Source organism: Sceloporus occidentalis, unplaced genomic scaffold (assembly GCF_023333645.1).
Source record: "Sceloporus occidentalis isolate IW3139 unplaced genomic scaffold, rSceOcc1.0.p SCAF_1, whole genome shotgun sequence".
Classification (NCBI taxonomy): Eukaryota; Metazoa; Chordata; class Lepidosauria; order Squamata; family Phrynosomatidae; genus Sceloporus; species Sceloporus occidentalis.
Genome location: NW_028316981.1, coordinates 13,945,084 through 13,972,767, shown reverse-complemented (window position 1 = coordinate 13,972,767; position 27,684 = coordinate 13,945,084). Strand labels below are relative to the sequence as shown.

General features: G+C 44.8%; 1 protein-coding gene across 2 annotated transcripts; it reads left to right on the top strand.

The window, feature by feature from the left end:
• The first annotated feature begins 508 nt into the window (after positions 1–508).
• Positions 509–27,684, top strand: LOC149320847 (uncharacterized). 2 transcript variants are annotated; one of them, XM_089502996.1, is made up of 9 exons: positions 509–748; positions 8,279–8,386; positions 9,288–9,377; positions 10,749–10,841; positions 11,153–11,263; positions 12,338–12,430; positions 14,137–14,192; positions 16,846–16,972; positions 21,065–27,684. In XM_089502996.1, exons 2-9 carry the CDS (start codon positions 8,359–8,361, stop codon positions 23,692–23,694), a joined length of 3,228 nt encoding a protein of 1,075 aa, XP_089359122.1. In that variant the 5' UTR covers positions 509–748; positions 8,279–8,358; the 3' UTR covers positions 23,695–27,684. The 2 variants fall into 2 exon arrangements, with proteins under 2 accessions (XP_089359122.1, XP_089359117.1); XM_089502991.1 differs by having other exon boundaries at positions 21,032–27,684.

Here is a 27,684-nt window from a genome sequence, read left to right as displayed (position 1 = left end):
TGGTCTCCCATCCAAGGGCTATCTGGGGCTGACCCTGCTTAGATTCCAAGACCAAATGGGGTTCATTTTGATGCCTTTAGGTTGTTTTTTTTACAGACCTGCTGCCCACTGTCCTCTACAAGAGAGCCTACATCAACTCCTGGGATTCCTTCTCAGCCTCCCCTCCAAGGGCTATCCAGGGCTGACCCTGCTTAGCCTCCAAGACAAAATGGGATTCATTGGATGCCTTTAGGGGTTTTGTTACAAACAGGATGCAAATACGGGTTGCCCGTGGCTCTCAAAGGCCTTCCTCTGAAAAAAAAGCACCTAAGATTTCCTCCTCGGTCTCCCCTCCAAGGGATATCCAAGGCCGGCCCTGCTTAGCATCCAAAACTAGACGGGGTCTTTTGGAGGAGGGGCTTATATATATATATATATAAAGTCTTTTGCCAGGAGGAGGCTGGTGCTGCTTCATCCACATGATCGGAAGAGGCAAGGCAAAGGGACTGACCTAGAAACGCCCCTGGGAAGGAAGGAGGGAGTGAGAGAGAGAGGAGGGAAGGGAGGGAGGAAGGAAGGATAAAGGAAGGAAGGCAGGAAGGCGGGCCTAGGTCGCCATAAGCCGGAGTCCAGCAGCAAAAGGGAGCTGAGAGCCAGGGCTGCTGGCATTGGGGCTGCTTTTGCTGCTTTCCCTTTGCTTTCTTTTTGTAGCAAGCACCACCACTACTGCCCCCACCATCATCCTGGGCACCTGGGGATCTGCAAGGAGGTGAGCAAAGAGGCCAGGGAGGGAGGGAGGGAGGAAGGAAGGCAGGCTCCAGAGAAGATAGAGCGGGATGGGAGCGGGTTAAGGGGCTGGGGAGGCACCTCCACCCCCCCTTTCTCTTGCATGGCCTAATTAATGGGCTTTAATAACAATGATGAGGATGATGATGAGTGTTACTTTATTGCAAATATCTAAACGCACACACAATGTACACAGTATATACCATTTAATAATATTATATAATAATGGCGAGTGTTACTTTATTACAAGTATTTAACACACACACACACAGTGTATGTTTATATATATATATATGTATGTATGTATACTATTTAATATTGAGTGTTGCTTTATTACAAATATCTAAACACACACACACTGTATATATTAATGAGTGTTACTTTATTACATATATCTAAACACACACTATATATATATTTATATATATATCGTATAGTAATACAATAATAATAATAATAATGGCTGTTACTTTATTAAAAATATCTAAACACACACACACTGTATATATATAATATCATATAATAATAATGAGTGTTACTTTAATACAAATATCTGAGCACACACACAGTATATAGATATAGATAGATATAGATATATTGTTGTTGTTATTATTATTATTATTCCATTTGTTTATATTGTTACATGTATTTATATCCCACCCATTTCCCAAAACTGGGAGTCAGAGCTGCTTACCATATTAACACACACACACACACACACACACACACAGTTAAAAACATATAAACGTGTACATTAAAGCAGGATTAAATTATCACAATATTAAAACAGATTCTGTATTAAAAGCATAAAATACATAAAATGCAGTTAAAGAGATAAAAGTGTTTTAACTGATGCTGTGCATTGTTGTTGTTGTTCTCCTGGATCCAGGGGGAGAGGCAGGTAAATCATCATCATCATCATCATCATCATCATCATCATCATCATCATCCAACACTCAAAACACTAGTCTACACTGGGTCTCTATTATAATTGTATTATACAATATATATTGTCTCTCTATGTGTAAGTGTGGAGATATTTATAATAATCCAATATTCAGTGTACTACACCACACTGGCTCTCTTTTATAATTATATTATACAACATATTGTGTTTGTGTGGAGATATTTATAATAAAGCAAGACTCAAAAAACTACACCACACTGGCTCTCTATTATAATTGTGTTATACAGTTTTATATATATATATAGATAGATAGAGAGAGAGAGAGAGAGAGAGAGAGAGAGAATGTGTGAAGATATTTGAAATAAAGGAACACCCAAATCACTACACTGCACTGGCTCTCTATTATAGTTATGGTTTAAAATATATATAGAGAGAGAGTGTGTGTGTAAATATGTAGATATTTATAATAATCCTATAGTGCACCGCACTGGCTCTCAATTATAATTATGTTATACAATATATATATATATTGTGTGTGTGTAAGAGTGTAGGTATTTATATTAATCCAATACTCAAAAGCACTACACCACACTAGCTCTCTGTTATAATTATATTATACAATATATATTGTGTGTGTGTGTGTGTATAGATATTTGTGTATAAAATTAAAGTATTACAATTATAATGGCACTCCATAACACCAATAATAATAATAATAATTGCAAGAGCAGCTTAGCTGAAGGGTGGAATAGTTGTTGTTGTTAATGTGTGTACACACACGCACAAGCACACACACACACACAAACACACAGACATAAATAATAGTTTTCCTTTTGCACCATTCTTTTTTAATGGTAATGTATTTCCCGCCCCCAAATTGTTTGTTGTTGTGTGCCTTCAGATCATTTCCAACTTATGTTCAATTTAGGCTTGGCAGAATATGTTGAGAAAGGGGTTTACCTTTGCCTCCCTCTGAGGCTGAGAGAGTGTGACTTGCTCAGGGTCACCCAATGGGTTTCCATGATCAAGCAGTGATTCGAACCCTGGCCTCCCAGATTCATAGCCCATCACTCAAACCACCAGACCGCTCTGGCTCTCTCTTGTAACTATATTATACCATTTTCAATGTGTGTGTTTAAATATTTATATATAAAATTAAAATATAATCATAATGGCACTCTATAACATCAACATTAATAGCCCCTAGTGAATCCTAGATACATAAAATTTGGCTCCCGGACTTTTCCCAGTTTATTTTAATTTTCCTTTGTTTATATTGTTAATATATTTATTATTAGGACCCATATCATGGCAAAAGCAAAGCTTAACAGCTGCCCAGCTCAGCTTTTCCATAAGCTGTAAATGTCGAGGAACTGTATTTCTTTTCGATCTCTTGGGGTCACCATCTGGTTTAACAGCGTCTGCAGGTCTTTGAACACGAAACCCTCAAGAGCGGCTTAGCCGAAGGGGGATGATGGCACGGGCGATCTAAGTCCAAAACACACTGCAGAAATAATCCAGTTTGAGACTGCTTTAACTGCCCTGGCTCAATGCTAGGGAATCCTGAGAACTGTACTTTTCTGAGACTGTCAGAGAGCTCTTGTGCCATAATAAACTACAAATCCTGGGATAACTGAGCCAGGGCAGTTAAAGCAATCTCAAACTGGATTATTACTACAGTGTGGTTTGGACCCTGGCCTCCTTTTAATTGGAGAGGGTCTGGAAAGGAATTGCTTTGCCTCTTTCTCACCCTTAACCTGAAACAATGTGAAGACAAGGAAGCATCAGTTTTGGGTTAGGAGGAATATGCATGGGTGGTACATGTGTGCATTTCATTTGCCAATGTGGTGTACTGGTTTGAGCGTTGGACTATGACTCTGGAGACCAAGGTTCAATTCCTCATTTGGCCATGAAACCCACTGGGTGACCATGGGCAAGTCACAGTCCCTCAGCCTCAGAGGATGGGAATGGCAAACCTCCTCTGAACAAATCTTGCCAGGAAAGCCCTATGATAGGGTCGCCATAAGTTGGAAACAACTTGAAGGCACACAACACACACAACACAGTCTCTCCACATGGCGGGGAGAACTTGTAGGCTTCTAGTCTGGAAACCATGCCCTATGAGGAGTGACTTAGGGGGCTGCTTGTAGAAGAGAAGGTTAATGGAGTGACACGATTGTTGTTGTTGTGTGCCTTTGGAAGTTTTCAAAACTCTATTCCAAATTCAGAAACCCTAAAACAGTCAGCCCTCCATATCTAGTAATTTTTTTAATCCACAGATTCAAGTATCCACAGTTTAAAAATATATAAATTCCCAAAAGCAAACCTTGATTTTGTGATTTTTATACAAGAGATACCATCTCACTGTGCCACTGTATATAAGGGGACTTGAGCATCCATGGATTTTAGTATCCATGAGGGGCCCTGGAACCAAATCCCAGCAGATACCAAGGGCCCACTATAATCAATCCTAGATGTTTTGGAGGCTGACCACTTATCCTCATTGTGAAAAGAAGGCCCTCTGGACATGCCTAGGGAACCTCTAGTTATTTTAATTGCTTCATATTTTCCCAAGTTCTGATCTTGAAATGTTGCTGCATCTGCACTGCAGAATTAATGCTGTTTGACACCACTTTCACTGCCATAGCTCAATGCTGTGGAATGCTGGACTGTGTAGCTTGTGGGATACTTAGCCTTATTTTGTCAGAGAGCTCTGGTGCCATAGCAAAACTACGAATGCCAGGATTGCATAGGATGGAGCCAGGGCCGTTAAAGCAGTGTCAAACTGCATTATTTCTGCAGTGCGGCAGCAGCAACCATGTGTAATCATGTTACAAAGATAGCCTTTCGAATGTCCCCATGTTTTAGCTAATCATTTGCAATTTGGTATGTGGTTGTGTGTTTGTGCGTCGAGCTGGACAAGAATGGACAGAAAGATGAGGGACTTTTTTTAAAAAGCTGGTCCACATAAGGTTTAGGTCATCTTCCCCACAGAGGCTTTGTTCGCAGCTTAGTCCTGAGAAAAACTTGCTTTTGAAGGTTGTGTTTGGGATGGATAATAGCTGACCTACTTTTTGGAGACATATTTTCTGTGTGATGTAGTGGTTTGAGCGTTGGACTAGGACTCTGGAAACCAGGGTTTGAATCCCGGCTCAGCCATGGAGACTTGCTGAGTGTCCTTGGTTAAGTCACACTCTCTCAGCCTCAGAGGATGGCAGTGGCAAACCCCCTCTGAACAAATCTTGCCAAGAAAACCTCATGATAGGGTTGCCTTAGGGTTGCCATAAATCAGAAACGACTTGAATGCACATAACAACAACAAGTTTGAGGAGAGAGAATTATTATTCAGAAATAAATTATTAATTCATTTTTTTCACAGTTGTTGATCTTTATTAAAGTGCACATAACTCTGAACCAGCCGTTTTATTTTGGCAAAAGAGGGAGAAAGTCCTACAGGAGCCTTTCCCTATCCCTGTCAGAAAGGAATGAAAATAGCATAAACTACCGTACATAATTAATCATTTACTGCCTTTTTCTGCCAGATCACCACCTTATAGTAGGCCTTGGCATGGATGAAGGATTGGTTCTAAAAGAGAATTGGCACAAAGGACGAAGGCAGGTCATCCATTTTGGGATCCTTTTCAAAGCTTCAGGATTTTTTTTTCTTCCCTAATTTTTCCCCTCTGTACCTTTATTGAAGAGGTACAGCGGACAGGTACAATTGGATTAACATACATTAAAACAAGAAGAAAGGAAGATAACAAAACCATCACCAGAAAGAGTGGATCTAGAAGTATTGTGGATCCAATAGAAATGGTTTTTAGCTTGGTTTAGGTTGTTGTAGGCTGCGAGGGTCCTTCTGACAGTAATGGTTTGCTTTCCTTTTTTTGCAGAGTAAGTATTGAGTCCTAATGTGCATTTACATTGCAGAAATAATGCAGTTTGACACCACTTTAACTCCTGTGGCCCCATCCTACTGAATCCTGGGATTTGTACTTTTGTGAGCCACCAGCACTCTTTGGCAGAGAAGCCGAAAGGCCTTGCAAAACTACAACTCTCAGGATTCCATAGGATGGAGCTACAGCATTTAAAGTGGTGTCAGTCTCAACTCGGAGAGCTTTTTCGATCTCAGCCCCACAGCTCTGGAACTCCCTCCCCAATGAGCTCCATACTTCCTCCTCCCTTGATACTTTTAAGAAGGATTTAAAGACCTTCTTATTCCGCCAGGCTTCCCCCCCCCCCCCCCCCCGTGAGCCTTGACTGTCATTCTTTTCCCCTTGGCAGTGTTATGTTGTATTCCATTCTACACAGCCATTTGTATGGGGAGCTGTTTGGTTGTCTATTGTTGTTATTGTTAATTGTTGTTATTTGCTAGGGCTACTGGGGTTTGTGATGTTTTTAACTGTCTTTTATCTCTTGTTGTGCACCGCTGTGATCCTTGGAATAGCGGTATATAAATAAAATTTTATTTATTATTATTATTATTTTTTCTACAGTATAGATGCACCCCTAATCAAAGCAATAAATCTGTATGTCACCGGTAGTTGTCCCGGTGTCCTAGGCAGTATCCACACTACACAGATAATCCAGGTTGACTCCACTTTAACTGCCATGGCTCAGTACTATGGAATTCTAGTCCCTCTCCAATTAAAAGTAGACTAGGGCCCAAACCACACTGCAGAAATAATCCAGTTTGGGACTGCTTTAACTGTCCTGGCTCAGTGCTAGAGAATCTGAGGATTTGTAGTTTGTTGTGGCACCAGAGCTCTCTGGCAGAGAAGGCTAAATGTCTCTCAGAACTACAAATCCCAAGATTCCATAGCATTGAGCCATGGTGGTTTAAGTTATGTCAACCTGGATTATTTCTGCAGTGAAGACCCTAAAATGATTTTAAATGGTTAGCCTGGTTCTGGCCAAAATTGTCTTTGGTGGAACTCCGCTCTGCTCTTGTGTAGTCCAAGAAAATAAACCATATCTACATAAAAGAGTTATGTTTATCCAGTCCTTCCCTCATTCTAAGTTTACATGAGAGCTTTTCATATAAAGCAATGGTCTGGATGCGCTTAAACCGTGTTCTTAATATTGAGATGTGCTAGTGCCTTCCAGTGTTAGACAGTTTCAAGCCTGGCTGCCATTAGGTATTTGTGTTTCAGTGGCTTGTTTTTAATCTAAGAATAAAGAAAGAATCAACACTTCAGAGCTATATGTTAGAAGCACAAACTTGGGTTCCTTTGGAACTGGGATGTGTGACAGAAGCAGGGATAACTTGTGTAGAGGAGGGGATGCATAAATAGGGCTGGATCTGCATTACAGAAATAATCCAGTTTGATGCAACTTTAACTGCCATTGCTCAATGCCATGGAATTCAGGGGAGTGTAGCTGCTTGTATCAGGTCAACCAGTTGGTCTGTCTAAGCCTGTATTGTCAGCTCTGAGTCAGTGTCAGCAGCTCTTCAGGGTCTTGGGCAGAGATCTTCCCCATTGTCTGCTACCAGATTCTTTTTCACTACAGATAGCAGAGACTGAACCTTTGACTTTCTACATGTGTGTACACTACTAGTGTGCTACCCTTAAACTCTCTCCCTAAACTCTGCCATGTGGTTGTTGGGTGCCTTCAAGATGTTTCCAACTTATGTCAACCCTAAGGTGACATAAGGGTGACCAGATGTCCTCTTTATTCAGAGCATGTCTTCCATTCTGTCCAGGTGGAATTCCAAAATGTCCTCCATTTTGAGCATGGCTAAGAAGCATGAATTTAGATTCATATGAGTGCTTTTAGCTTTTATGTGGCAATGACCTTAATTTTTCTTGAATGTCCAACATTTTATGGGGCATGAAGTTGAAGGTGTTCATGGCCAGCATCCATAGCTTTTTGTGGATTTTTTGGGCTATGTGGCCATGTTCTAGAAGAAGAGTTTATTCCTGACTTTTTGCTGGCATCTGTGGCTGGCATCTTCAGAGAATGCCCAAAAGATGTTTGGAATTGAGCTAAAAGCCTTTAGAAATTGGGAGCCTGTAGACAGAGTCTGTGTTAAGAGAGAAAGCATTTATACAGTTGTTCTCCCAATTCATGGACTTGAGTCCATGGTCTTGGTCGTTCACTGATGGCAAATAGGGAGAAATAAAATGGTGCGTATGCTGTAAATGCATGTGCAGCGCCACATACAGGGGCACATGGCCATTATAACCAATGGCAACTTGAATGTTTGCATTTTTCCAGATTCACGGGAGGGGAAGGGGTCCGGAATGGATCCCTCATGAATGGGAGGGAATCTTGTATTTGTTCAGTTTGATATGTGCTATATTCTTTGGGTGTAGTGGTTTGATGGTTGGACTTTGACTCTAGAAGCCAGAGTTCAATTCCCCTTTCAGCCATGAAACTCATTGGGTGACCTTGGGCAAGTCACACATTCTCAGCCTCAGATGAAGGTCATGGCAAACCTATGAACAAATCTTTCCAAGAAAACCCCATGGTAGGTTTGCTTGAGGGAGGGTTGCCATAAATCGAAAATGACTTGAAGGCACACAACACAAACACACACGTCTTTGACATCTTAGCACCCACTTGAATGCTGTCTCTCCCTCTCTCTTGTGAATTGTCGAACAGGATTTTTGCTCATCAAGCCTGATTTCATCTCCTGACTTGAGCAGGAACTGTGGTTGCCAGATCTACTCGTCTTGGAGGAGATGGAGGTTACTACCCAGCACAGAGCAGGTGAGGGAACAAAAGTACAGCTCATGAGAACGCCATGTTTTCGTTGAATTCTAGATCAAGGAAACAGAATATATGGCCCTATAGATTTTGTTGGACACCAACTCCCCTCAACCTTTACTAGCAAAGCCTCTGGTAAGGAGCAATCAGCTTACAGTCCAACAACTTTTGTTTTTAAAATCTTTATTCAAAAAATTTGCAACATTAAAAAACATCAATAAAGGTATCGTCCATCAAGCAACAAACATTCAATTTTATAACATTACATCATCAAACATTACACCATCAACAATATCAGGTATGACAGATATATTCTACCTTGTTCCTAATAGTCTTATGCTTCTCCTGGAGTACTGACACATTCATTATATCTTCTTAAACCTTCTTCATGCATTACCTCCAATCAGCCCTGTTCACACCTCCCTTCATATCTCTCCTTTCCCATTTGTCACTCGTCTTACCTTTTAACTCCTCATTCCTCTTCATATTCCCCTTCCTAATCCCTTCTTTCCTCCTTTTATCATTCTACAAATCATCCCCATTCCATACCTTCTCACTTACTCTACCCATCTGAACACATCCCTAAATATTCGTACCTTACATCCACACAGATTGACCTTCTCCCTTGCCCTCTCTGGTTCTTTCTCTACTTTTAAATGACTTTAAATGAAATTGATGCTCAGTCTACATATTCATCATAGTTCTTTATACCCAATTTGCACTCCTATTATATCTGTCCTACTATCTTTGTTGGGAAAGCTAGTCCAATAGCTTCTTGAAGAACCAACCATTCCTACTCCTGCTCTAGAATTTTGTATAAAAATAAGTTCCCCCTTATCTAGGACAAGATATCATTCTTGTTTCCAATCTAAATGCCATTGTCTTGTCTCTTTCTCCTGGCCAGGGCTTCCTGATGTGACAATCAATGTGGAAGAAGAAGAGGAGCCATGTGAGCTACATCAGGATGAATCTGAGTCCTCAGAGGCCAATGCAGGTGAGGTATAGGAGCTACTACCTGCCTTTGCATCTTGGGGCCATAAATGTACACTAGATATTTATTTTGTTTGGCTTCTGGAGATTTTGCCTCAGCTATTTTGGGAAGCAATACATTTGGTCCTCTGTGGAAATCTGTGGAAAGAGGTCCCACAAATAAGAGTGCCTTGCTGTATTTTCCAAGCATCATCCTACAGTATTGTCTAAGGGGAAATCTTTATGTGTTGGCAATGTTTTGCCAATAATCATCGGTATGAGTCTGTGAATTGTCACTTTATTTTAAATATATGTACTGTATGTTGTAATGCCATCATCACAGTCTATATCTTTGAATTTGTACTTGATCCCAGTGCCAATTTTATTTGTTCTTTATGAGACAAAGCCTGTTGTTTTTTGTGGGTTTTTTGGTCTATGTGGCCATGTCCTAGGAGAGTTTCTTCCTGATGTTTCGCCAGCATCTGTGGCTGGCATCTTCAGAGAATGCCTGCCTGGAAAGGAGTTGGATATATATATATATATATTGTGTTACCTGGAAAGGCAGGAGTGATTTGCATGTGTATTGTTCTGTTGCTAATGGCAGACCTCAGGGTGGTCAGCCACAGATGCTGGCGAAATGTCTGGAAGAAACTCTCCTAGGACATGGCCACATAGCCCGAAAAACCGACAAAAAACTATGGATGCTGACCATGAAAGCCTTCGACTTCACAGACAAAGTCTGTGTTTGGAGGGAGCATCTGTATTGGTTTGATCACTTTGTTCCAAAACACTGCAGAAATAATCAAGTTTGAGACCACTTTAACTGTCCTGGCTCAGTGCTAGGAAATCTTGGGAATTGTAGCTTTTTGTGGCACTAGACCTCTCTGCCAGAGAAGGCTAAATGCCTCACAAAACTACAGTTCCCAGAATTCCCTAGCACTGAGCCAGAGCAGTTAAAGTGGTCTCAGACTGGATTATTTCTGCAGTGTGTTTTGGACCATAGACACACATTTATACTCCATATCCTATATTCCATTTAAATACTGTCTTGTCTCTCTCTCTCTTGCGAATTCCTGAGCAAGAGCTTTGCTCATCAGGCCAAATTGGACCTCCTGGCTTGAGCTGGATCCATGCTTGCCAGAATAAAAACCAGAATTTATACAAACCCAAGTATTCCATTGAAGATCTAGAATATAGGGCTATTCATATACTGTTGGGCTACACTCTCCTCAATTTTAGCTTGCATAGCCAATGGGCTGATGACAGTCCAGCAGTATTTGGAGGGCCAAATGTTGTCTGGCCCTACTCTACTGTTCTGTAGGAATGCCTGTTCTGAAAGCCAGGAGGTCAGGAGGCCAACCTAAAACCCATCATGTTACTTCTTTCTGTTGATCAGATTTTCCTGACGTGATAATCAAGATGGAACCAGAAGAGGAATCAGAATCAGAACAACAGCCAGAACATGAGACTTTTCCAGGGATCAGCTCAGGTAACTCATGGGCTACTACCTTAATTTTGGGCTGTGTGGAAAGACCCATTTTCTTATCCTGCAGCACTGTCTGGCTGAGACCAACCTTTCTGCATCATGCACTTGATCATGGAACTTCTCCATGATCCTCGATACAGCTCTGTGAATTATCACTCTCCTTGTGATTATTAAAAAGGCACAGGGCATGTGTGGGGTGAGCATCTAAGTTGGTTTGTTTGGTTAGATTACAACACATCTCCACACTTCAGCTGCTATATATCACTTGAATTCTCCCTCTCTCACTTTCTCGCCTTCTCTTGTGAATTCTGCAGCGGAGTTTTTGCGTGTCAAGGCTGATCTGATCTCTTGGCTTGAACAGAGCCCGTGGTTACCAAACGAACTCATCTTGGAAAAAATGGAGATTGCTTCTCAGGGCAACACAGGTGAACAAAAGCATAACTATGAAAAACCACATATTTGCACTCCACTCTAATTTAGACAGAGCCAATGCTGAGTAGTGGTTTGAATACTGGACTAGGATTCTGAGAGACCGGGGCTCTCTGAACAAATAGTGCTAACAACCCCTGTGACAGGATTACCTTACAGTTGCCATTAGTTAGAAATGACTTGAAAATACTCAACAACAGCCAGTTTAACCTTAGACCTTCTAGATAAGTGGTTCCCAGCCTTTGGTCCTCCAGGTCTTTTGGACCTCAGTTCCCATAATTCTTGGCCAAATTGGTCAGGGCTTCTGGAAGCTGAAATCCAAAACAAATGGAGGACCAAAGATTGGGAACTCTAGATGATGTTAGACTGAAATCCCCCCTCCCCAATTTGACGTTTGTGAAGAATAAGAGAGCCCTAGTTGTACAGTGGTTAAATGCCAGCACTGCAGTCACAACGTTGTGAGTTCGATTCTAGGGCTACAGGTTGACTCAGTCATCCATCCTTTCATAGGTCAATAAAATGAGTACCCAGCTTGTTGGGGGCAATTGACTTACAGATTGTAAACTGCTTAGAGAGTGCTTTTACATTTATTGGCCAATTGAAATGCACAATATACGTGTTGCAACTAAACAAGAGAGAAAAAAATCGGAGATTTTTGTAAATTTACCCTCCTCATACCATCTTAACTAAGAACAGAAACAACAAAATGCAGACATTTTACTAACATCTCCATTTTTTTGTCTCCTGTTTGGTTTGTAATATCTTGCCTGATGAAGAGGCCAATGGAAAGCTTGCAACAAGTATATTGTGCATTTTGGTTGGCCATTAAAGTTATCACTGTTTGGTGGATTTTTGTTTGAATTTGGTAAATGGCCAGCACAACTACCCCTGCATATTTTCTAGAGAGTGCTGAGTTCACTATAAAATAGTATAGAAATATAAGTGCTATTGTAGTCCAACAACATGTTGAGAGTCAAGCATTTTCCTCTCCTGCCAGTTCTCCTCTCAAAAATCTTTGAAAGTCTTTCACTCATCTTAATCCCTTTATCTTTACCTTTTCTCCCTATTAGCATTTCTTGATGTGCCAATCAAGTTGGAACAGGAAGGGGAACCATGCAGTCTTACTCTCCAGGATTCAGAGGCCTTCCCAGGGACCAGCTCAGGTAAAATTATTATTATTATTATTATTATTATTATTATTATTATTAACCTTTATTTATGAAGCGCTGTAAATTTACACAGCGCTGTACATACAATCTTTTTAGTTAGACGATTCCCTGCCCTCAGGCTTACAATCTAAAAAGACATGACACAGAAGGAGAAGGGAGTGGTGGAGGGAAAGGGTAAGAGGTCCAGCAGTTCCTCTCTACCTCCAAGGCTGGACCAAGGTAGATGGACTGGAGGGAGGGCTTGGCTTCATAATCTGTGGGCTGCATTTTTCCACCATAAATATGGAGCCACTATTAATTTCTTGAATGGCAACCAGATACTTTCCCCCAAGATGACTCATCTATTGTGGAGAAACACATATTTCTAGTACAGTCAGCCCTTCATATTGACAGATTTAACCATCCTTGGCTTGAAAACATAAAAAAAAAGATATCAGTTCTAGAAAGCAAAACTTGATTTTGCTTTTCTATATAAAGGACACCATTTCACTATGCCATTGTATTTAATGGGACCTGCGTAGCCACAGATGGTCCTGGAATCAAACTCCAGTAGATGCCATGGGTCCACTGTAGAACTTGAATCTTCCTTATCTGGTATTCCAAAACCAGAAATATTTTGAAATCAAAAATGGTCTATATGGGTGGCTACAGCAGGGACACCTTTGCTTTCTGATGGTTCTACGTGTACAAAGGGATTATAAATATTGTGTATAAAATTACCTTCAGGCTATAAGGTGTATTTGAAATCTAAATAATTTCATGTTCAGGCTTGGGTCCCATGTGCATATACAAATTTTTTTAAAAAACCAAAGAATTCCAAAATCCCAAACACTTCAAATCCCAAGCATTTCAGATAAGGGAGACTCAACCTGTACTCAACCCTTCAGTATTATTTTGCTGAGGAAACCCTGCTTTTTATTATGGTCATTAATGTCTTACGAATGACAGGATTATCAATAACGTGGTCAGATCATGTTAAAGATAAATGAACAGAACACAGATTAATTACTATTAGTTAAAAGCATCATCCATGTTTATATGTAGTATATTGCTAAATCCCAGAAGCTGGGGAGGGGACCAACTATAACAGAGCCTTTGAGCATTTTGGAGGCACCTGCCTTACTTTTGTGAAAGGGACACTAGATGAAATGACACCTTGGTTTAATCTGAGATGGTTCCTACAGTACCTTCTATCCAGGTTTGTCTTGAAAATAATACAATGATAATAAATGTGTAAGGGGTGTGGACTTGCTCCCATCCCAAGATCTCCTCTCTCCTTTTAAGCTCTTTCCTCAAAGCCAGATACTTTCTGTGATAGGGAAGAGATGCCTTTCTGGTATAGAATCATAGAATAATAGAGTTGGAAGAGACCACAATGGCCATCCAGTCTAACTCCATTCTGCCATGCAGGAACTCACAATCAAAGCATCCCCAACAGATGGCCATCCAGCCTCTGTTTAAAGACCTCCAAAGAAGGAGACTCCACCAGTCTCCGAGGGAGTGTTTTCCACTGTCGAACAGTCCTTACTGTCAGGAAGTTCCTCCTAATGTTGAGGTGGAATCTCTTTTCCTGTAGCTTACATCCATTGTTCTGTGTTCTAGTATCAGGAGTAGCAGAAAACATCCTCAATATGACACCCTTCAAATACTTAAAACAGGGATATCCTATTGCCTCTTAAGTCTTGTTCTTCCATTCGCAGAGTGGGAAATGGGGCTTCTGTCTCTACCGGAAAGGACAGCCAGTGAAGCAGATCAGGTAAGAGGTACTCTTTTGTTTTTTGATAGGTTTGCATTGGCTACCACTATGCTTCTGATCTGAATTAAGGTGCTGGTGATGTTATTTAAAGCCCTAATCACATCTTGAGACCTCAGTACTTGAGGGAACATCTCTCCCTATATATGCAATACCTGCTTTGCATCCATATTCTCAGAAAAACAAACAAACAAAAAGCTCAATCTGGTAAAAATAGAATGAATGCCGCTGTGAGAGGGCTGCAGCCCAAGATATGTAATGCGGTGTTATGGGGATACCTAGTTACTTTACCTTTTTTTTAAAATAAGGATTGATAAGAGGAATTATTTAACTTTAATTTTTAAAAAAAATGGGATTGAATAAAACAGAAGATTATTTTATCAAAAATCTTTTAAGAGCAGCACACACTGTAATAGCATTGGGATGGAAAAACAAGCAATATTGCAGGGGAAATTGGTCACAATTTATTGCAAAACATCTTATTTGATTATTTAAAGATGAAAAGGAAAATATAATGGTCAAACAAAGGCAATGACATGGTGGGATGTGGGGTTTTAGGATCGAGAAAGTCAAAGCTGAAAAGGTGCACAGTGAGGTTAGGAAAACTATTAGTAAGACATTTCACATTATAGGTACTGGATACTAAATTACTTGATTATAGCCGGGGAGGGGGGGAGTGGTATTTAAAACTATGTAATGTAATAATAGTAATATTTAGTAAGGATTTATTATATATTTTGTATGGCATTATGGAGCATAAAACCAATAAATAAAATATTTTTTAAAAAACCTAGCTACTTTAAATGAATTTAGGTTTGCAGGGCCAAATCAACCAAATCTAAGATGTAATCTCAGCAATTTGGTCAATACTCTTTGAGCATTTGTGGAGATTGGAAACAGACAGATGTTGTCTCCATCTTCCAAAAAAAAAAAAAAAAAGGAGGAAGGGAAGACTTGGGCAATTGCTAATCTGTTGGCTTGATTTAGATTCTAGGAAAGGTTCTAGAACAGTTGGTCTGTGAGTGCTTGAAAACGAGCACTGTGGTTACTAAAAGACAGCATGGCTTTCTGAAAAGCAGGTCATACCAGACTAATCTTACCTATTTTTAGATCATGAGAGAGAAAGAAAGGCAGAAACAGAGAGTGGGAGAGAGAAAGTTAGAACTTTGGTAGTTAATCTTGATTTCAGAAAGATTTTTAAAAAGATCCTCAGTAATATTCTTACAGATGAGTTGGTACAGTTTGTGCTACAGTGATTCCCAAAGTGGGTGGTATGTCCTCCCTGGGGGCAGTGGAAGGTTCAGGGGGTGGTGAGGGGAAAAGAGGGCTTCAGGGGGGCCTTCAGTCAAAGTATTGGTGTGCAGGAAAGACAAGGGGAACCAGTGATCTTTAGGGCCATGATAGGGATGAGGAGCACATTAAACCTCTTTTCAGGGTCCCTAGAAAGCCAGACACAGCCTTGCTGATCATTTGGTGTGGTGGTGTCTCCCACTCTTTGACTGCCCATGTGAGCTCACTCCCTTACTGGGATCTTTGGCTAGTATTGGCAATTGGAAAACTCTTGTGAGGCTTGGGCACAGGGCATTGCTTCTGTGGCTCAGAATGGCACCATTTTGGGACAGACTGGAGCAAAGAATTAGAGCATACGGTGGTGGTGGAGAAGTGGTGGCAAAAAGGAGTGTTCAAATTTAGAGCCTGCTTAAGCTTTGTGAGATTTGCTGAGACTTGGCTAGCAGGTTGGAGTTGCACTGTTGCTTCTGCTTTCTTTCATCAGACGGAGTCAGAGAAGAGGTAGCAGAAGAAATCATTTGTGTGTGAGAGAGAGAGTGTGGCTACTTGAAGCTGTGTTGTTGTCTTTGGGGAAGGAGTAACTGTGCTCAATTATTATAAAGAGTCTTTTGTCTTGGAGTGGCTACTGTAGTTAAAATCTCTCCCTTCCCGGTCCACAGCACTCTCCAGTTCAGAGCATGTGGCCTCTGTAAACTCCCTACGTATGCACTGGCTGCGCCTTTCTTTGCCCCAATGAAGGGTTGAGAGTCCCTCCTCTCTGGCGAGAAGCTTGTCCCTTGCACCTGGTCATCCTGGGGGCAGCAACTGAGCAGCTGATTCTTGAGGGTCCTCCTTTAGCCTTCCTCTTGTAGTTCTTTTAACTTTCTAGCTTTGTCATGAAAGAAGACTGGAAGGAAGGACCAGAGGAGGCAACCCATTAGCAAAGCTTTCGCTCAAGTGCCTGTGTTGGGGCAGGGATGGACATGACCTGTTTTGTGTCAATTCCTCCTGTGTGCCAGCTTCTTTCTACCATTCTGCATGCAGGAAGAGCATCCAGTGTCCTGTTCTGTCACACCTCACATAGAGCACTGTCTTCTTGCTGTGGAAATCACATTTTAAGAAGGACATCAGCACAGACTACCTCAGAAGCTGTTGAATTCCCCCTCATGGGAGACTTTTAAGTAGGGTTAGATGGCTATCCCTCAGGATGCTTTAGCTTGGATTCCTGCTCTAATGAGGCTAGATGACCACGGTTGTGCTTTCCAGCCCTACAGATTTGTGATATGATGACATGTATTTTTTCCTATTTACATTCTGAAGTAGTCATCTTCTCTTGGGGCCATCTTTGATTAGTCTTCCTGAGCTCAGGTGGATTTTTTGGTTACAGGAGCTGGTGACCTTTGACGATGTGGCTGTATACTTCAGCAAGGAGGAGTGGGACCTCCTAGATCCAGACCAGAGATCTCTGTACATTGATATCATGATGGAAAATTATGAGAGTCTGTCCTCATTGGGTAAGGAACTTGTTTCTATTGGAATCCATTGTCCTCCCTACTGGGATTTGCTGCTGGGTCTCATCCACAAGGTTGCCATGTGTCAAAACCAACTCAGTTAACAACGACAATATCCCACAAATTCATCAGCCATAGAATTCTGCCCCCTGTGAGTTGTCTCTCCTCCCTAGCCCAAACAGAAGGTAATTTTTCTCTTCAGTCTTTCTCATATAGCCTTTCTCTTTAGATGTACATATAGCAGCCCATGATTTCTTTGCCTGACATGGGTTAGGATTTCCTCTGAGTCACCAGGTGGGAAAACATAACAGTCCTTTCTCTAATGGCAAGCTAGTGAAAAATTCTGTGGTCCGTAACCTTTGTAAATGTATTGACAAAGCATCTCTTTTATTTAAAGAAAAAAGGGAGAAATCTAAATAATGAGTTGTGTGGCTAATTATGATGCTTCTTTATTTCCATTATTTTACTCTGCTTCATACTGGGCAGTTCCCAGTAAATCAAATCTACACTAAAAAAGGAAATTAATATGAAATATTTTGATTTAACAAACAGAATGGTACACAGTCATATATATTTTCTGAAAATGTTAACAAGATCCAATAGTATGTAGAGGTATCTTTTAGCACCTTTGAGGCTAACTGTGTGAAGGAAATTGTAGCATAAGCTTCAGTAGACTAGGTCTGCCTCCTCAGATGCATGGAGTAGCAAATAGACCAAGTCTACCAAAGCTTATACTATAACATATTTTGCTTCATTGGTCTCAACAAGCTACAAGAAGCTTTTCAATATCAATATTCCGGACATACATGGCTAAGTCTCTGAATTCAAGAGCCAGTAGATTGGATTAAAAAAATTGCTAACTATAATGACTAAATTCAAAGATATAGTTGTGTTAGTCTGGAAAATCAGTATGTAAATGGATCTTAGAACACCTTTGAGATTAACTGAGTGAAAGCCATTGGTACCATGAGCTTTCATAGACTAGAGCAGGGGTAGGCAACCTTTTTGAGCCGGGGGCCGGGTTGCTGTCCCTCAGGCGACTGGGGGGCCGAAGCTGGGGGGTGGAGCTTCGACCCTCCGGGGCGGGGCCACGTGCCAGGGGTGGAGCTTCCACCCTCTGGGGCGGGGCCACGTGCCGGGGGTGGAGCTTCCACCCTCCGGGGCGGGGCTGTGTGCTGGGGGGTGGAGCTTCCACCCTCCAGGGGCGGGGCCGCATGCCGGGGGCAAAGCTTCCACCCTCTGGGGGCCAGGCCTCCCCATTTTTGCTGGCCCCTGACGGGCCCCGTCAGAGACCAGCAAAAAAGCTGGGGGCTCCCAGGGCGGCAGGGGGCCCTGCAGGAGGGCTCCAAGGGCGGCAGGGGGCCCTGCAGGAGGGCTCCCAGGGCGGCAGGGGGCCCTGCAGGAGGGCTCCCAGGGTGGCAGGGGGCCTCTGCAGGGCCCCAGGGATGGCAGAGGGTCCTGCAGAGGCCCCCTGCCACCCTGGGAGCCCTAAAGCAGGGCCCCAGGGATGGCAGCGGGCCCCGCAGAGGCCCCCTGCCACCCTGGGAGCCCTCCTGCAGGGCCCCAGGGATGGCAGAGGGCCCTGCAGAGGCCCCCTGCCACCCTGGGAGCCCTAAAGCAGGGCCCCAGGGATGGCAGCGGGCCCCGCAGAGGCCCCCTGCCGCCCTGGGAGCCCTCCTGCAGGGCCCCAGGGATGGCAGAGGGCCCTGCAGAGGCCCCCTGCCACCCTGGGAGCCCTAAAGCAGGGCCCCAGGGATGGCAGCGGGCCCCGCAGAGGCCCCCTGCCGCCCTGGGAGCCCTCCTGCAGGGCCCCAGGGATGGCAGAGGGCCCTGCAGAGGCCCCCTGCCACCATGGGAGCCCTCCTGCAGGGCCCCAGGGATGGCAGAGGGCCCAGCAGAGGCCCCCTGCTACCCTGGGAGCCCTAAAGCAGGGCCCCAGGGATGGCAGTGGGCCCCGCAGAGGCCCCCTGCCACCCTGGGAGCCCTAAAGCAGGGCCCCAGGGATGGCAGCGGGCCCCGCAGAGGCCCCCTGCCACCCTGGGAGCCCTCCTGCAGGGCCCCAGGGATGGCAGAGGGCCCTGCAGAGGCCCCCTGCCACCCTGGGAGCCCTAAAGCAGGGCCCCAGGGATGGCAGCGGGCCCCGCAGAGGCCCCCTGCCGCCCTGGGAGCCCTCCTGCAGGGCCCCAGGGATGGCAGAGGGCCCTGCAGAGGCCCCCTGCCACCCTGGGAGCCCTAAAGCAGGGCCCCAGGGATGGCAGAGGGCCCTGCAGAGGCCCCCTGCCGCCCTGGGAGCCCTAAAGCAGGGCCCCAGGGATGGCAGCGGGCCCCGCAGAGGCCCCCTGCCGCCCTGGGAGCTCTCCTGCAGGGCCCCAGGGATGGCAGAGGGCCCTGCAGAGGCCCCCTGCCACCATGGGAGCCCTCCTGCAGGGCCCCAGGGATGGCAGAGGGCCCAGCAGAGGCCCCCTGCCACCCTGGGAGCCCTAAAGCAGGGCCCCAGGGATGGCAGTGGGCCCCGCAGAGGCCCCCTGCCACCCTGGGAGCCCTAAAGCAGGGCCCCAGGGATGGCAGCGGGCCCCGCAGAGGCCCTCTGCCATCCCTGGGGCCCTGCAGGAGGGCTCCCAGGGTGGCAGGGGGCCCTGCAGAGGCCCCCTGCCGCCCTGGGAGCCCTCCTGCAGGGCCCCAGGGATGGCAGAGGGCCCTGCAGAGGCCCCCTGCCACCATGGGAGCCCTCCTGCAGGGCCCCAGGGATGGCAGAGGGCCCAGCAGAGGCCCCCTGCCACCCTGGGAGCCCTAAAGCAGGGCCCCAGGGATGGCAGTGGGCCCCGCAGAGGCCCCCTGCCACCCTGGGAGCCCTAAAGCAGGGCCCCAGGGATGGCAGCGGGCCCCGCAGAGGCCCCCTGCCACCCTGGGAGCCCTAAAGCAGGGCCCCAGGGATGGCAGAGGGCCCTGCAGAGGCCCCCTGCCGCCCTGGGAGCCCTAAAGCAGGGCCCCAGGGATGGCAGCGGGCCCCGCAGAGGCCCCCTGCCGCCCTGGGAGCCCTTCTGCAGGGCCCCAGGGATGGCAGAGGGCCCTGCAGAGGCCCCCTGCCACCATGGGAGCCCTCCTGCAGGGCCCCAGGGATGGCAGAGGGCCCAGCAGAGGCCCCCTGCCACCCTGGGAGCCCTAAAGCAGGGCCCCAGGGATGGCAGTGGGCCCCGCAGAGGCCCCCTGCCACCCTGGGAGCCCTAAAGCAGGGCCCCAGGGATGGCAGCGGGCCCCGCAGAGGCCCTCTGCCATCCCTGGGGCCCTGCAGGAGGGCTCCCAGGGTGGCAGGGGGCCCTGCAGAGGCCCCCTGCCACCCTGGGAGCCCTAAAGCAGGGCCCCAGGGATGGCAGAGGGCCCTGCAGAGGCCCCCTGCCGCCCTGGGAGCCCGCCTGGAGGGTCCCAGAGACGGCAGCGGGCCTCCCAGAGGCCCCCTGCCGCCCTGGGAGCCCTCCTGGAGGGTCCCAGAGATGGTAGCGGGCCTCCTAGAGGCCCGCCGCCATAGCCGCTGCTGCCGCGGCGGCCACTCTGGGCGCCGCCATTTTGGGCGGCAAAATGGCGGCGAACTCTCGCGCGACCTCCCCCGAGGTCGCGCGAGACTTCGCCGCCATTTTGGGCGAAAAAATGGCGGCGCCCATAGCCCCAGAGGCCGCTATGGGCGCCGGCATTTTTTTGCCCCAAATCGCGGCGAAGTCTCGCGCGACCTCAGGGAAGGTCGCGCGAGACTTCGCCGCCATTTTGCCGCCCAAAATGGCGGCGCCCAGAGCGGCGAAAAGCCGCGACGGGCGGCCGCCGCGGCGGCGGCGGCGGCGGCAGGGGCAGCCGGGGGCCGGCGGCCAGGCCTTCGCGGGCCGCATCCGGCCCGCGGGCCGGAGGTTGCCGACCCCTGGACTAGAGCCTACTTTTTACATGTGAAAATGGTAAAGTACACCCTATCTCTTCCAACACACCCTGCAAAATTTAATCTTTTTTCTCTTCTTTCACATTCCTGTTCAGTCAGCTGTGAGATTCAATCTTGTTTGTTTTTATCTTTCTTCCCAGCAAATAACTGGAAGAGAATGAGCATACGTGCAGATGGGACATATGATACCTGTTTTACACACAAACTGGATCCACCTAGAGAAGAACAACTTCAAGAAGAACAGGAATTAGGAAGCAGTGATTCTACATACACGCTCCTCACAGAAGAGAAAACTCCTGAATACCAGGACTGTGGAACACGTTTCCCTGAGATCACAATCCTTTTGTATGATCAAAGCGTCCCCCTAGGAGAAAATCCATTCAAATGCACCGAGTGTGGGAAATGCTTTTCTCAGAATTCCTATCTTGTGAGGCACCAAAGAGTCCACACAGCAGAGAAATCATACAAATGCCTGGAGTGTGGGAAATGTTTTCCTTGGAATTCATACCTTGTGAGGCACCAAAGAGTCCACACAGGAGAAAAAGCATACGAATGTCAGGAATGTGGGAAATGCTTTGCTTACAAGTCAGACCTTGTGAGGCACCAGAAAGTCCATGCCGGACCGAAAGTTTACGTATATCAGGAGGGTGGGGAACTCCTTGTTCAACGCCAGAGACTCCGTGTGGCAGAAAAACCATTCAAATGCGAGGACTGTGGGAAATCTTTTACTCAGAGTTCAGCCCTTGTGAGGCACCGTAGTGTCCACACAGGTGAAAAGCTATTTAAATGCCAGGAGTGTGGGAAAAGTTTTGCTAAGACATCAAACCTTTTGTACCATCAGAGAGTCCACACAGGAGAGAAACCATTCAGATGCACAGAGTGTGGGACATGTTTTGCTCACAAGTCACAGCTTGTGACACACCAGAGGCTCCACACAGGAGAGAGACCATTCCAGTGTCAAGTGTGTGGGAAATACTTTGCTCAGACTTCTACCCTTGTTAGGCATGAAAGACTCCACACAGGTGAGAAACCATACAAATGCCAAGAATGCGGGAAAAGTTTTGCTTCAAAATCACAACTTGTGATCCATGAAAGAGTCCACACAGGCGAAAAACCGTACAAATGCCAGGTGTGTGAAAAATGTTTTAGTAACAATTCTGACCTTGTGAAACACCAGAGAATTCACACGGGAGAGAAACCATACAAATGCCAGGTGTGTGGGAAATGTTTCAGCAGCAATTCAGACCTTGTGAAGCATCACAGAGTCCACACAGGAGAAAAACCATACAAATGCAAGGAGTGTGGGAAATCTTACAGTAACAATTCAGACTTTGTGAAGCATCACAGAGTCCACATAGGAGAGAATGCATACAAATGCCAGGAGCCAGAAGTATATATTAGTAATAAATCAGAACCTGTGAAGCCTCCTCCAGTGCAGACAGGAGAGAAGGAATACAAATGTGAAGAGTGTGGCAGATTGTTTTATAAGACTTCAACACTTCTGTTACATCAAAGAACTCACACGGGGGAAAAACCATACCAGTGCCCAGTGTGCGGGAAATGCTTTGCTCGGACATCACACCTTGTGGCACATCAGAGGCTCCACACAGGAGAGAAACCATTTAGGTGTGAGGAGTGTGGGAAGTCATTTGCTGAGAGTTCAAGCCTTGTGAAGCACCGTAGAGTCCACACAGGAGAGAAGCCATACCAGTGCCTGGTGTGTGGGAAATGCTTTGGTAGGAGCTCGGCTCTTGTGATCCACCAAAGAGTCCATACTGGGCAGAAGCCATATCAGTGCCAGGAGTGTGGAAAATGTTTTGCTCAGAATGGTGGCCTTGCGACCCATCAAAAAATCCACACGGGAGAGAAGCCATTCAAATGCCAGGAATGTGGGAAATGTTTTGCTCTAAAGTCAGTTCTTGGGATGCACCAGAAAGTTCATACAAGAGAGAAATCTTTCAAATGCCAGGAATGTGATAAATGTTTTACTCACAATTCAGAGCTTGTGAAGCATCAGAAAGTCCACACAGGTGACAAACCATATAAATGCGATCAATGTGGAAAAGCTTTTACTAAGTCCACAATCCTTCTGTTACATCAGAGAACACACACAGGTGAGAAACCACACCAGTGCCAGGTGTGTGGGAAGTGCTTTAGTTGGAAGTCAAACCTTGTGACACACCAGAGACTGCACACAGGAGAGAGACCCTACAAGTGTAAAGAGTGTGGTAAATCTTTTGCTGAGAGTTCAAGCCTTGTGAAACACCGTAGGGTCCACACAGGAGAAAGACCATACAAGTGCCTGAAGTGTGGGAAGTGTTATGCTTACAGTTCAGACCTTCTGAACCACAACAGAGTCCACACAGGACAGAAACCATACAAATGCCAAGAATGTGGGAAATGTTTTGCTGTTAAATCAGTTCTTGTGATGCACTACAGGGTGCACACCAAAGAGAAACCATACAAATGCCAGGTGTGTGGGAAATGTTTTAGTAACCATTCAGACCTTGTGAACCATAACAGAATCCACACAGGGGAGAAGCCATTCCAATGCACAGCATGTGGAAAATGTTTTGCTCTAAAGTCAATTCTTGTAACACACTACAGACTCCACACAGGAGAGAAACCATTCCAGTGCCATGTGTGTGGGAGATCTTTTACTCAAAATTCAGCATTTGTGGCCCACCGTAGAATCCACGCAAAGGAGAAATTATTCCAGTGGCCCGAAGGTGCGGAATGTTTTGCTTCAGTTTCACAACTTGCGCTACCAAAAGAGAACCCACCCAGCACAGAAACTATATAAATGCCAGGGGTGAGGGAAATGTTTTACTATGAATTTGCATCTTGTGATTAACCAGATATCTACATAGGGCAGTAAATGCTCATATAGTAATAGTGTGACAAGTTTTGCTTAGAGTCTGGACTATCAAAATATTTCAGCAGAAGACAGTAGCGTGGGAAACAAATTCTTTGCTAAGTGGCATAACCTTGTCACCTCCCAGAGACTACTGTCCTTCAGCATTTGTCATCTCAGATGCTTTGGGACATGTTTCCTGCCACAAAAGAAAATACTTGACTGCAGAACACTATAGGGGGACTGAATGGGGGACAGAGTTGGGTATCCATTTAAGATGCAGAGTCAGGTTTCCACCCCTCCGTGCATGGGCTGGATTATGTCACTTTCATTTGGTGCCACAGTCTGACCCAGGAACAGTTATCAATCAAAATCATGCATGAGATGAGTGACAAGTAAGGCGCCATGGGATTCTGCCTTGGGCCTGGTATTGTTCAGTATTTTTGGAAATGAGGTATGGACCTCAACAAGGTTAAGTAATGTAAGGCACTAGACTTTGGTAGGAAAAATCAGATGCACAGTTTCCTTGACTCCAGTGTCCAGTTGCTTGGGTCATAGTAGATTACAACTGAAATATCAATGAACAGCATGCAAAAAACAAGAGAAAAAGGTGCACATTCTTTGCTACATCAACAGTAATATAATCTACAGAGCATGGGAAATAGTGGTACTGTTCTTTTCTGCTTTGATTGTGCCTCACCTGAAATATAGTCTCCAGTTCTGGGCACCACAGTTTAAGAGAGAGACTGACAAGCTGGAAAACATCCAGAAGAGGGAGACTGAGATGTAAAAGCTCTGGAAACCCTAGGAATGATTGAGGAAGCTTCTGTATGTTTAGCTTGGAAAAGAGAAGGCAGAAAAGTGATATGACAGCTTGAAATATCTGAAGGGTTGTCACGTGGAAGAGCTTGTTGCTGTTTACAGAACGGAGGACCCAGACCAGTGGATTCAAAAGACATGAAAGGAGTCTGATTAAACATTTGGAAAAATGTCCTGTTTGTAAGTGCTATTCGTCAGTGGAACAAGCTACCTTGGCAGGTGGTGGATTCTCCTAAATTGAAGGTGTTTGCACAGAGGTTGGGTGGGCACCCCTCAGGGATGTTTTAGCTGTGTATTTCTGCAGTGGCCATTGGTTCAGATGTCCTTACTGTATTTGTGGGCTGGGGCTCCATTCCACATAAAGACTTGTATAGTTGGATGACATCTGCAAGTGTTATCTAGTCCAATCCTGCCATTGCAGGAGAGCATGCCTTAAAGCACCCTGAACAGACCACCTTTTTCAGAATTTATTTATTAAAATATTTATATCCCATCCTGTCTTGTGGGACCTCAGAGCTGTAAGGAAGTAAACGACAAGCCATGAGTCTGGGTTTTGAGGAAAATGCTGGATGATGATGATGATGATTTTAGAAACCTAATCGAAACTTTTTTAAAAAAAAAATCAAAGTTGAAACTGAGGATGAGTTAAATACATTGAAACCATATTAAATAACATAAAAGGTTCAAACACTTAAACCTGTGTACATGTACATTTTGGAAAAAGCAAATTAGGCCCCAAAGGCTTTGGTAAAAAGCCGTGTTTTGACTTGATGCCAGAAAGAAACCAAAGTCCATGCAAATCAGCTTTCTAAGGGGGAGAACATTGTATAGATGCTACAGCAGAGAAGGCTGTCTCCCATGTGCTCCCATCAAGTTTTGGTCCCACTGGTGGGTGACAGAGGAGTGTCAATCCTTGGGATAGCCACCTAAGCTATTTTTTAAAACCTCAAAGTAAGGGGAGTCCTTCATCTTCAAAGGGAGTCAATTCCACTATCAGTATCTCTTACCAGCAAGAAGTTCTTCCAAATGTTGCATCCCATTCCCCTTCATTGTAATTGGAATCTGATGTTTTGGATCTTGCCACCTCGAACAGAAGAAAACAAGCCTGAGTCACTGAATCTTCTGCCTTGGTTGCATTTTCCCCTAGCACTTGGGGAGGAAGCCAGCTCAAAGACCCCCAACATAAGTTGCAGGAACAGTCCACCAAATAACCAAAGCAGGAAGGCCTGTGGAAATAAACCTGGAAATACTTGGAGCCCTGAAAATGATAGGAACACAAGGATTTTTCTCATCCCAGTTTTCTCTCTGGATTAGCAGAAACTACACAGGAAAGAAGCTATGGAACTGCTAGGTGTTGGGGGAATTAATGCATGGGATGGGATTAAACATTGCTATAAATCTCATAGTTACTAACTTTGCCATTACTTCTGCACAACCTTCTTGAGATCCTCTGTAAGAGGAGTCATAGATCTGTCCAAGGTCCAGATATTCCAGCAAGCTTCTTCCAACATGGCCAGCCAGGTGCTTCTGAGAAACTCACAAACAAGACATGAAAATGGTGACCCTTCCTCATTTCTTCTTCTGAGAACCTGGTGTTGCAAGGTATACTGCCTCTGGTGATGGAGATCCAATTTAGAGCTCAGTAGTATCTGAGCCCATTCTTCAATCTATTTTTAAATGTATGGGTAACCTAGAGCAAAGTGAGATAAGGAATTGAAATGTTCTGTGCCATACAATCCATGAAACATCCCCTTTGCTTCTATATTCACTCTTTCTTTAAACTTAAAGGCTAGTTCATCAAACATTTATGTTCTAGGTATTGTCTTAGATATTGCTGTCTTTTTAGGGAAGAAGAAGTTGATAAGTTCAGTTACTAGGTGCTGTAGGCTATCTTTCAGAGGAAGGAACTGGTAAAATCATGTCTTTAGTATTTATTGCTTAAGAAAACTTTACAAAATTTATGGGGTCAAGTCGACAGGTGACTTGAAGGTACATATACACACCATTCAGCTTAGTGCAGGTGATATGTATATATAACGGTTTACCAACCCAGTATGTTCTAATTTGAAAGACAGACAGGAGTGGCCTGATTGATGCTTGCATAGGAAACCATTTTTGTCCCATTACCAGGGATATCCAGGTAGGGCCACAAACAAATTGCAGGTATCAGTCAGACTTGACAACAGAGGGCTATAGCAAGGGTGGGCAACTGTAGACAGATAAGGGGCCATATTAGCCCCCAGGAAACTTGGAGGACTGCCATCTCCCCACCACCATGCCTGTTCCTCCTATAAAATAAAATTATTTTCCTCCCCAAATGCCCTTAAGAGGACATGCACATTCTCACTATGTTTTAAGTGCATGTGTAGGCTATTTTTTTAATAGGATGTGAGCAGAAGTCAAGAAGTTTTTTTTAAAAAGATTTTATCTGGGCATAAATTGTCCCAAGAGCCCTGCAAATGTGGTGGAAATGACCGTCAAGCATATGGGGGAAAACATTTTGAAAAATCTTGCAAAGAATATTTGATCTCTGGGCAGCCCTAAGGGCCACAAAAACAACACCAGAGGCTTCATGCGGCCTATAGGCTGCTGCTAGAGAAACCACTGGTCTGATTCAGTATGCTCCTATATTTTTTGCGAGACAGAAGGTGGACATGTTATTTCAGGTTGGCAACAATTGTTTGTATACTGGCTTTGATTTATAGAAATCTTTCCTATTAGTTGATGCTCATGTTCCCTTATATTAGGGTTGGGCAGAAATGTAGGGCATATATGGCAAATTATACCCCTCCCCCACATACACTTGATTTAAATAAAAAACAAAAGCAGCTAGACTACAGTGCCCCTCACACCCCATAGAAAGGTGTGGGTGGGCAATTTTGCTGCGCTTTCAGGTGCCTGGGCCATTTGAATGGATTGTCGCCAGTTTTGCCTGGCTATATGGGGGCTGTATATAATGCTTGTGTTAGCACACAACTCTTAGCATGTGAACTTTGTTTTCCGTTGTTAAATGTGAAGTGCTTGTCATTTTGTCCCACTTTTTTTCCTTTTCCTCATTTTTAAAAAATGTCCATATTACCCTTCTTTTCTTTTGTATTGTTAAGATAATAAAAAGCAAAT